This window comes from Bombina bombina, chromosome 2, assembly GCF_027579735.1.
Source record: "Bombina bombina isolate aBomBom1 chromosome 2, aBomBom1.pri, whole genome shotgun sequence".
NCBI lineage: Eukaryota > Metazoa > Chordata > Amphibia > Anura > Bombinatoridae > Bombina > Bombina bombina.
In genome coordinates this window covers 1,317,896,204-1,317,908,510 of record NC_069500.1, presented here as the reverse complement: position 1 = coordinate 1,317,908,510, position 12,307 = coordinate 1,317,896,204, and the positions used below count along the sequence as shown (strand labels likewise).

General features: G+C 38.2%; 1 protein-coding gene across 2 annotated transcripts in view; it reads left to right on the top strand.

Moving 5' to 3' along the window:
* The first annotated feature begins 546 nt into the window (after positions 1 to 546).
* Positions 547 to 12,307, top strand: part of AFAP1 (actin filament associated protein 1) — a 455,210-nt gene continuing 443,449 nt past the window's right edge. For both annotated transcript variants that reach the window (XM_053704166.1, XM_053704167.1), the window contains exon 1: positions 547 to 699. In XM_053704166.1, the coding sequence (XP_053560141.1) occupies positions 681 to 699 (19 nt within the window). In that variant the 5' untranslated portion in view covers positions 547 to 680. The remainder of the gene's footprint in view (positions 700 to 12,307) is intronic.

Here is a 12,307-nt window from a genome sequence, read left to right as displayed (position 1 = left end):
CAGTAACATGGGTATTGTCTTAGGTCTGATGCAGACATATGGTGGACAGATGGATCATGTACTGCAGGGACCTGAGGTCTAATATGGGCACGTGGCTGACACAGGGACTGTAATTCAGCATCAGGGGAATTATGCTGAGGTACAAAGCGGAATAACACAGAATGAAACAACATTCACGTATAGGCAAAAACGTTGTCCTAGTATAGACCAGATCGCTTTTCTGTGTTCAGCCTCCTTCTCCTTTGTTTTACGACAGTAATAATGCATAACCAATCAATCCGTTTACTATTCAGAAATCAGGTTTTACCCATTGTTCTACCGATGAGTGTGATGTCCGTGAGCCTAACCTACCCACTGTAGCCAGCACTGACTCTGCAAGATCTTATTCACTGAGTATCAAGCTCCCTTCTTTGTTCCTCCATAGACACATCCTTTCTCAAAGTGTGTCCCACCCCCTCCTCATCTACTATTCTAGGATTGGCTGCAGCCCCTGTCTGTCAGCCTTTTCTGGGGGCACGTCCACACACAGCCTGTATGCCTAGCTGCTTTTGGGATGTGTGCAGCTGCTGCGGCTAGTCTTGTGCCGCTGCCTCTAGTCCCTCATTACCTTCTTCCATTGTTAACAGCTCTGGGGCTTTCTATTTTATTAAAGAAAACCTGGATCCCTTGGAACAGCAGCCATGCAGAAGCACTGCGGAGGTATGCTCATGTTCTTACGTTTTGTATAGCTTCTTAGCCTGGGGGACATAGAAATGATTGTATGGAGAAAAACACCAAGTCTCATTCTATACAATGTACATTACTACCCCATGCAATACTATAGTCCTCTCTGGTATCTTAGGGGTTAAGCGTGTTCGTGTGTGCATTGCTTTGGGATTGATTTGTAAGGTTATGAGTCTGATATTCTCTATATGTGACCCTCTAATTTCCTGTGGACACCGAGGCAGTTTTAGGCAAAATGATCTGATTGGTAGAATTGAGGTTTAGTTCAGTTAGACGTAATTTGATTTTCTTCCTTTGGGATTCGATGTGATCTCGTTTGTAACAAGAACTACAACTCGGTTTTAGCAGTTATATGATTATTTGCAGTGTCGTTGTCACTTTACACTGCATAAGAATTGTATTTTGATTTAAAAGTGCAGCATAATAAAATGTTCTACAGTAACTATATATATATATATATATATATATATATATATATATATATATATATATATATATATATATATATATACTTTAGATTTACACTCAAAACACAATATGTTTATATAATTTTATAAGGAGGTTGCAGCATCAAAAGGGTTAAACACTGTGTATGATTGACAGTGCTCATTGTGTGTGCGTTGTTCTCCCAGATGACATGTAATGTCACTAATCAAAACAATATTTAATGAAAGCAATAGATGGACTGATTTTGTTGTAATGGGTATACATCTGGTATAAAGAAACAAAAAAGTGTCACTGTGCAGTGATTATATTATATACAAAGTGACACTTAAAAAAAGAAGAAAAGAGTATAAACATAAAGGAGCATGACCACTTTTGTTTAAAATTGTCAGTTTTCTTACAGTCCCTACTAGTTTTGTGCTTTATGTTTTTAAAATGTGAACTGACAAAATCACAGTATTCCACAAAAACGATTTTGTTAAAATATAAGATTTGTCATGTGCTTCTAATAAATAATTCATCATTGGTTCTTCATCACAGGGGTAGACCTGATTTAGCTGTTACCCATCTTTTTTTTGCAGAATCTACACACACACATGTCATCCCCTGGGGTTTCAAAGGAGTTTTGAGTTTATTAGAAAACATGTAGTCCAATCCTGCTTAGAAGGGGCTAAGCTAGGAAGCATGATGATTTATTAACTCTCACTTTTTACCACCTCTGACTACAACTGTTTTGTAATTTTATCATCTTAAAGGGGCAGTTAAAATCTTTTTATAAATAATTTGATTGTACAATACATTTCTAAATGTGTTAACTATACATCTTTAATAAAATAACGATCATTCATTCTGAGCTTCTTTGCTGTTAGTACAGTGCATGCAACCTAGTCTAAATACAGGAGTAAACTCCATACATAATAATTTGTTTGCCACGTGCATCTAGTGGTTGTTTTGTGTAGGGGGCTATGGCTGTTATCAGACTGGTATCACACGTGCAGGTAGTCTATTACTGTATTATATGCAAGTACCACATACTCTAGCTACTGGGGTGTAGAAAGGGCATTTCGTTATTTACCAGTACCTTTTAAAATAAAAGCACATTTAGTTTAAGTATTTTAGCAGAGCTGGATTAATCACAAGGCAGGTGCCTAGAGCCTAATTAAAGGGACATGAAACCCAAAATATTTCTTTCATGATTTAGAAAGAGCATACAATTATAAACAACTTTCTAATTTACTTCTATTATCTATTTTGCTTCATTCTCTTGACATTCTTTGCTGAAAAGCATATCTAGATATGCTTAGTAGCTGCTGATTGGTAGCTGCATATAGATGCCTCCTGTGATTGGTTCACTGTGTGCATCGCTATTTCTTCATTAAAGTATATCTAAAGAATGAAGCAAATTAGGTAATAGAAGTAAATTAGAATGTTGTTTAAAATTATATTCTCTACCTTAATCATGAAAGAAAATGTTTGGGTGTAGTGTCCCTTTAAGGTAGAGGGGCCCTATAATACTTCATATTATTTATCTATGACCTTACCTATCCTAGACTAGAGTCCAAGCAATGATAATGCAAAGTATTTTATATGATTTTATATACTGTCAGTATTACAAGGCTACTAAGGGATTGTTTTAAAGGCAATTTTTACTTTGGGAACTGTGGGGAGTTCACTAATATGATTTATGTTAAGAACAGGCACCTAACAATATTATAAGCTGATGATTACTCCAGAGCTTTCCAAACTTTTCATGTTGGTGACACACTTTTTAGACCTACATCATTTCATGACACAGTAATTCAGGTGTACTAGCAAACAGGAGGTTAAACTAACTTGTTTTAAGAGATACGGACACATACATAAATTATATAATAACGAAATGTATTTACAATTAAAGTGAAAGTAAATCCTAGCGTTTTACAAACGCTAGGATTTACTATTGAAACAAATAAAGGGCACTTTCATTCATGAAGTATTAGATACTTCATGTAGAAAGCTCCTTTATTTGATTCAACCCATTGCCGCTCTTAGCCCCTACGGAAGCGCATGGCTAAAAACGCTAGGATTTACTTTCACTTTAACAGTATGTATGTGCAAGAATTAAAAAAAGTTTAATAACACCAATAACTACTTACTATTTTGATGGGATGATGCATTTTTAAGCTTCCACTTCCTATCCATTTATCAAGAGCAGGAGCAGAAATGCACTACTGGGAGCTAGCTGCAAAAAAACCCACTGACTTCAGCTCAGCGTTTTAAGCTTCCACCCTAGTCTGACTGACTACTTTCTGCGCAGAAAACACACTGCTGTCCCATTCACTGACTACACATGCAGTCACGAGCCGATTGAGGAGACTACACGTGCATTTAGGAGCCAATGTGCCGCCAATGGGAATAGTTTCAGTTCCCACTGAGCTGTACCAATAGGTTAAGATGATATGTGACCCACTAGGTATCAATCATGTGTCAACCACGTGATATGCGAAGCAGGCAGACGGAAAGTCGGAAACCAAAAAAAATGTAAATTAAAAAAAAATTGTTCTGAAGCAGGGACACACCTACACACTGCCGCCCACACACTGTGTCACGACACAGAGTTTGGAAAGCGCTGCTCTACATGCTAGCAAGTTTTTGAGAATCTGGCCTTATGTATATAACCCCTAGATGCTGTTTGGAGGTGTTATGTCATCCTAACAGTGCTGGGCTTTAATGCCGTCAGGGCGGCATGGAACGACCTACCTTGCATGGTGTCCTGCAGCCTACTCATTTTGGCACAATGAAAAGTCGGACTGGGGGGCTTGCCTAGCAGTGTAGGCAGTCCCCCATGATCCGATCCCGGCTTTGAAATCACGTGATTGCATTGACGATCGTGCAATTTAATTTTTCCAGCAAGTGTTTACATTGGAACTTTGTTCTGATCTAAGCACTTTCACCCCAGGCATGAAGGGGATAAAGATATGGTAAGGTTAATTAGTTGCTTATTGCACAATCATAGTTTTGTATGTAGAGCGTCTATTATATATATTTATTTCTATAAAAATGCTTCTAAATTGTTTATTTTTTTTCTTCATATTGCTCACCTTCATTCTTCCACCTACCCCCCCCCCCCCTTTAGAGTATTCTTTTTTTCTTCTGGTGACGTTTTTTGTTGTCATCCAATCACAAGCCTCGCCGCACGGATCGCTGTTTTAATGTGCAGGCATGACTGTTAGGAGTGACACATGCGTGCTAGCGCTGAAATACCATTCTCTAGATCAATAGTATGGCTGGATGTGCTGCTGGACGTATATTACCTACTTACATAAAAGGAGCGGATGGGACCACTCTGTCACTACAACTCAGAAAAGCAAAGTGGGTGGCGGGAAAATCAAGAAATTGTATGCAAATAAAAGTTATTATTTTATTGACATAAAGTCACTATTTAATAAATTAATAGTGGTTTAGATAGTAATGTCACCATGGTTCTACAGGTATGTTTTTGAACTTATAAATTTAATATCACTTTAATGTCAGAAAATGGGATAAACACATAGGTAAACTCCCACTTGGGAGTTTCAAGCATTGCAGCTACAAATAGAACACAACCAATGAGCCAATCAAGGGTCACAGTTGCATTTAGCAGACAATGGTCATATCAGTAATGCAAAACTTACAAACTGTAACAAATTGAAGCATGTGATCGGATCCTGGGGGACTCCTACGATGCCAGGCACATCCCCCAGTGAGATGTTTCCTTTTGTCAAGGCAGGAGGGGGGGGGGGCGTGTCTAGGGGTTAATATGATGTGTAATAATATTGTGCTTTCTCTTTGCTGTATAACACATTTATGTTAAAGGGACACTGAACACAAATTTTTTCTTTTGTGATTCAGATAGCGCATGCAATTTTAAACAACTTACTCCTATTATCAATTTTTCTTCGTTCTCTTGCTATCTTTATTTAAAAAAGAAGGCATCTAAGCATTTTTTAGGTTCAGAACTGCGGACAGCACTTTTTTATTGGTGGATGAATTTATCCACCAATCAGCAAGGACAACCCAGGTTGTTCACCAAAAATGGGCCGGCATCTAAACTTACATTCTTGCATTTCAAATAAAGATACCAAGAGAATAAAGAAAATTTGATAATAGGAGTAAATTAGAAAGTTGCTTAAAATTTCATGCTCTAGATGAATCACGAAAGAAAAATTTTGTGTTCAGTGTCCCTTTAAATGATATTTGTAAATATTTATGTCTTGTTTGACACTCGTTATACAAATCAGTGGAACAGTTCAACTTAAAGGACATTGTACTGTATATATTTTCTGGTTTAATGTGTTTCCAATATAATATTCAAGCTCAAGTGTATAAAAATGTTTTATAAACAGCTTTTTCCCTTTATTTTGTCATTTAAAATAGTTTTTTTTTTCCTGTTGAAACCACCATCTATACTGACAATATGAATATTTTAGTATTTTCCAAAGAAAAGTCGTGTTAACAAGTGTAAGCAAACAGCAATTACGTTCCCAGTGGGGGGTGGAAGATATAAAGAACAATTGAAAAAGAATTTGTATTACCTAAGTACTGGCCGTTGTGTATAGTCAGGGAAATAAGATAAGGAGACCTTGATGTGTAGAAACAGATACGATTAAGAGGTCAGCATTATGCGAAGGCTCAGACCATTTATATGGGCATGTTCTTGAGAATAATGGATTGAGGCTTCCATCATCAAAAGCAGGTTTTTCATATACAGAAACAAACCTAAATGAGCAATTTCCTGTACATTTTATACTCTGCAGCTACTATAGCAAGTCATTTGGAACAAGTTTTAAAATACACTTTCCCTTTAAAGTGAAGCTCAGAATATTGCAGTGCAGAGTATTAAAATAAACATTTGCCTGGATTCATAGATATTTGTGGCATTACTGCAGGCTTCCTTCGAGATATTCTGTGTGAAATTAATTGCGCAACTCTTTGCTTATATTTTTCAGAATTTTGTTAGTGGGCGTTCCTACCATTAATATCTACAGCTGCATAAGGTACCAATATCTCTTGCAGTACCTCTGCAAGATTTAAAGGCAATACTTACAGCTGCAACACTTAGGAAGCAGTAAACGTTTAATTGTAAAATATTCACATGCCTGTTTTGCCTTTGTAAAGTAGTTTGGCCCCTTTTCATGTAATTTAGCTCTGGATTTTGTAATTCTCAGAACTTGGAATATACTACTTACTTGACTACTCAAGGCAAACTCTGCTACACATTTTTGCAAACCAACGCACTTTATACTAATATTATTATTATTATTATTAGGCATGTGCGTTCAGATTATTTGTAATGATCTGTATGAGAAAGAAGGCAGCCACTCGCAGCATTCTGCTCTTTTTTTTGGAGCTTGATTCTTTGTGGAAGTGCAAATTCAGATCTTAAAGGGACAGTTTACCCAAAATAACAATAAATTTTAAACAAAATAACTGTCAAAGTTAAATACATCACTGCTGATCAATCATTACAGATCGTTTTCTAACTTTGTAAATAATTTTTTGAAATAGCCGCTTGTCTTTTGTATTACCTATACCCACTGAAATCGTTTCTAGACGTGCGGCCACTGTGGTTGTGCTCCCTTCTTCGCAGGGCGCATGCTCCAGCCCCCACAATGACGCGGTGCACGGGTCTTTCTACTCTCTCAGCTCACACCTACCCTGACCCGCTCCGGTCTTGCTGCTAACAGTCTCAGCGCACTGAGCTCTCTTGATCCTATGAGCACTGAAGGCTCTTATGTTTATGCGCTCTGACCGGATTGTTCTCCAAGGCGGCTGTATCCATTGTGTTATATACATATACACACATCGGTAAATGTTATTATTCAAAGCAACCAATATTCTGCCAGTGGTTTCTCTGAATAATAGCATTTACCGATGTGTGTATTTGTATGTAACACAACGCATACGGCGGCCTTAGAGAACAATCCGGTCAGAGCGCATAAACATAACATCCTTCAGTACTCACAGGATGAAGAGAGCTCAGTGCGCTGTTAGCAGCGCAGGACCAGAGCGGGGTCAGGGTAGGTGTGAGCTGAGAGCAGAAAGACCTGTATAGCCACATTAAAGGAGAGTGTCCCTAGAGAGGGTGATAGAGTACCTGCCGTATTTAGTTAATGGATATCTTGCGTATGACACAAACGTAAAGTGCATTATAGATCAGACACTTTGATATTATTTGTTTGTTATACAAATACACGTCTGTAAATGTTTTAATTCAAAGCAACTCATATTCGGCCAGTGGTTGCTTTGAATAATAACATTTACAGATGTCTGTATATGTATAACTAACAAACTGTATACACCCCCCTTACAAAACGATCCATTCACAGAGCATAAACACAGCGGCCTTCAGTGCTCACATTAGATAAGGATTGTGTGCATGCCCAGTGCTAAATTTGCGAACTTTGCATATAATTGCATAACGCAACTTGATTGGCTATGGGGCAGGGTAATGAAGTTTTTTAGTACAGCCCTTTCATCAGGGCGTTCCAGGGTTGTCTGGTAGAAGGGAAAATAAGCAAGGGAAAAGGGTAAAAAAAAAATATTTCCTCATTACAATATTTATGTTTTAGATTGTACTTCACTTGTTAATATAGCATTATTGTTGCTAAACAATTACATCTCCTGAGTGAACTGGTCCTTTAAAGGGACATAAAACAGTATGAACTAACATAAGTTTCTAAATATATAATGCAGCCAAAGCTTACCTGCAAAACAGTTTCTGTTTTAGCCCCTTTAATTCAGGCATAGTTTTGTTTGCAGCAAGCTCCCCCCTTGCCATATCCATATATGGAAGGTTCTATCCAGGCCTCCTGCCGAATGCACTCGTGCACATGCACGGTAGGGGCAAAGTCACATGGCACCTGACTAAAGCAGTGCACATTATAATGCTGAAGCTTTCACAAAGCACATGACATTATCCCCATGGAGATTGGCTGATGGCTGTCACATGATACAGGTGGGAGTGGAAATTGACATAACTGAAATTTTTCAGAAAAAAATCTACTACTCATTTGAAGTTCAGACTAATAGGCCGAATTAAAAAAATCTACTACTCATTTAAAGGGCAGACTAAGGCCGGAAACAGTAAAAAGACAGCTGCTTCATAACTTGTCCGCTGCCTCTGAGGCTGTGGTCTTCAATCCGCCCGATCCTATACGATCGTGCTGATTGACACCCCCTGCTATCGACCGCAAATCTGCAGGGGGCGGCATTGTACAAGCAGTTCACAAGAACTGCTTGTGCAATGATAAATGCTTGCACTTTGGTAAATTGGCCCCTAAGTGCTATTGCATTGTCTTTTGATCGTTCATTTGTTAAATATGCAAATCTACTGTAATTAGCGGTTCTTTAAATTTCTTTGATATGTTATTTTGTAGCGATGCACCAGAAATGTCATCTAATTGCAAAACGTTGTCTGCTCTTTTAACAAAAACATTTCCAGCAATGAAATTGCTCTTGGCCACATGTACTCAATGTTTACTGCAATATTCTGAGCTTTACTATGAGTTTAATGTATCTTTTACTAACCTATCTTGTTTCTGTAATTTGATCCTATGCAGCTGATTTGTTCATGCTGAGCACTTAGAGAGATTTAACCTTCAACCCATGTGAAGAATCACCTGCCCCAAGGCAAAGTTGAGACAGCGGAACAAAAGAGAATGTTATTTCTGCTGTCTCCAAGGCATGATAAGCATCTTAATCCAAAAATTCACTTCTTTCCATACCAAGTCATTGAAACAACACATATTTCTTCCCTTCTAGTTTGATAAAAGAATGCATAAATATGATGTTTCATTAAAAAAAAAAATATTTTTTTTTAACTTGATAATTTTAATTCTTGGTAAGGGACATTCAAGTGGAAAAATGACATGCTATAATTTGCTAGAGCATGCCCTTTTTTCACTGTTTGCTATATAATGGGCTCAATTTATCAAGCTATGGCGGACAGGGGCGTACATATGCGGCCCTGACCGTCGAAAGCTCGCCTCTGGCAGACAGAATTCCCCTGGCAGAATTTAACATTGCACGCAAGTGCTATTTTGCATTTGCGTGCAATGCTGCTGCCTGCCCACGCACAGCCAATCACGCACGGGCACAAGTTGTCAATCTCCCTGGTCAGACGAGACCGGGGAGATTGAAATTCTCCACCTAAGAGGTGAAGAAGTGGCTAGGAAGCAGCGGTCTGATGACCGCTGCTTGATAAATTGTGACTGCATATTCTCTTGTGAGAACCTGCAGTCGCAGAGAGCCGAAGGGCTTGATAAATCGAGCCCTATGTGTTTAACCGTTTGCAGTTCCTGAGCTGAACTCACCAGTGATTGCGATGGTCAAGTGACTGCCACTACAATGTCCCTTTAAATGTTAAAAAGCAAACGGATAGGCATCAAGTTAGGAAGAGTGAAACATTAACCCCTTAATGATATTGCGTGCCCTTAAGGGTTTTTTGGCCCTGTAATAGCAGGGGTCTTGCCGGGAACAACGAGATGCGCTGTTACAACATGCCTCACTCCTATTTTACCCCTTCAAAGAAAAACGTCAGCTAACGTACAAGGTACATTGGCTGTTATTAAAGGGACGCTCACAACAAGTCAGAGCATATAATTTTTACATTACTAACCCTAGCATGCTGTGTGCTTAAATAGATCTGTAAATGCAAAAAGAAACTGGTCTAATATGTTAGAAGAACATTTTTTCATTGCATTATTGCTTGTGTAAAACTATGTGTTTAACACCTGCAAAGGGGTTAACACATAGTTAAAGTCAGATCTAGAGTAGTAGGGAGCTAAATAAACACATCTAGTGAGCCAATGACAAGAGGCATATATGTGTAGCCACCAACCACCAGCTAGCTCCTAGTAGTGTTGCTGTTAAATATATGTACATATGCTTTCCAACATAGGATACCAAGAGAACAAAGACAAATTAATACATGAATTTAAAAGTGCTTTTAAAATACATTCTCTCTCTGAAGCATTAAAGTTTTTTTAATTTTATTTCCTGTCCCTTTACACCCTGTGAAACAGCTACAGAGACACCTCCTGTGCGGCAGTCAGGATCGGTGGCTGCAGTCACTGGCCATGTTCTTTTTGGGAACTGCAATGCTTGTGTGTGGGCATGGGGGAACACATAGGGTCCGATTATCTAACTTTCGCCAGTTCTGATGTGGTTTTTCAGGCTGCCCTTGTGAAACTATCTCATAAAAGGGGCAGTCCCTGCGAGTGGCGAGATGTCTCCTATAGAAAGTAATGTAGCTGGCTGGAAAGGGAAACTTCGCTGTGTAGAGTTAAAGGGACATTCCAGTCAAAATTTATAGCACATAGATTAATTACATCTTTGAATAGAAACATTTTTGCAATATAAATATATTGGCATAAATGCTTCTAGTAAAAGCTATCACTGTTTTAGTGTTAGCATTTTTCTCTGCACGTGAAGCATAGCTAGATATTGCCACTGCATCCACATTTTAAATAATGCAGCTGCTCAGATCATCACTGGGGCTTGTATTATGTCAGCAATGAACAAATTGAGTCATTACCAGACGGTACAAGCACCTTAGGCTCTTTGAGCAAGTGCTCTGTTTAAAATGCTGGTGCACGGTGCATACTTAAATACACTTTTGAAACAGCTATAGCTTTTATTAGAAGCATTTTTGCTAATGCATTTATGTGGTTTCTAATTTTGGCTGGAATATCCCTTTAAGTTAACAGTAAGAAGGGGAGGCACTTTAACCTCTTCCTCCTGTTAAGAGGCTCCATGCCATCCTAACTGCGCTGGGCTTTAGCGCCGTTAGGACGGCATGGAACATCCTAACCATTTGGCTGTCCTGAAGCCATAGCTGCTTCCTAAAGGGGATTGCGGACTGGGAGGGCGTGCCTAGCATCATTAACCACCCCCTGACCCGATCCCATCATTAAACTCACAGGATCTCATGAACAACTTTGTTCCGATGTAGACAAATAAGTCCCGGCAGAAGGGGGTTAAAAAGTAAATCCTGCCTCAAAAAATAAACACACTGCGCTGCTTTCTGCGTATAGTGTCTTACGATCGCCTCTATTTTTGTATGCATGTGTTTTTCTACTAGGGTATTAAAGGGACAGGCTACAACAGAATTGTTATTGTTTTAAAAGATATTACCCATTTCCGAGTTTTACATAACCAACACAGTTATATTAATATACTTTTTACCTCTGTGATTACCTTGTATCTAAGCCTCGTCAGCCCCCTGATCACATGACTTTGTATTTATGATCTATTGACTTGCATTTTAGCCAATTAGTGCTGTGTTTTGCTGACTCTTAACTTCTCGGGCAAGAGCTCAATGTTATCTATATGGCCCACATGAACTAGCAGTATCCTGCTGTGAAAAACAAATAAAAAAGCATTCTGATAAGAGGTGGCCTTCAAGGGCTTAGAAATTAGCATATGAGCCTACCTAGGTTTAGCTTTCAACTAAGGATACCAAGAGAACCTAGCACATTTGATGATAAAAGTAAATTGGAAAGTTATTCCTATTTAAATAATAAAAGTTTAATTTTGACTATACTGTCCCTTTAAGTATGTGGTCACATCCTTTCCTCCTTTTAGTTTTCGAGAAAAAACAATGAGAACTGTAGGGAGGAAATATTTACAGAATTACCCTGGGATTTGAGAGACTATCTCATACACGCCCATTTACGATAAAACAACTATAACACTTTATATTTTGTACTTTATAAGTACAAATTTCTTTGTTTTTTGCATATCCAGCGTACTTAAATTCTGATTTACACTGTGCATATTTAATACGATTTATTCCTGTGTAATTTACATACAAATTTTAAGTTTCTGATAAAATACGATTTTTGGTGAACAATTTTGTTACGATTTTGATGCACCTTAACAATAACATTTGTTCCTGTGTATTTATGTCTGAATGGTTCAATTATTCATTTTATGTGATTTTTTTTTTAATTTGCAATTTTCATTGTGCACTTTTGCAATGTATGCATCTCCTTCTCATACAAAAAGGCAGTATACATCCCTTAGCGAGACACCCTGTTTTTAAGCTTTAGATAATTCCACCAGGGAAATAGGACATGCGAGCATGTATAATCTCACTATATTGGTTAGATAATCGGGG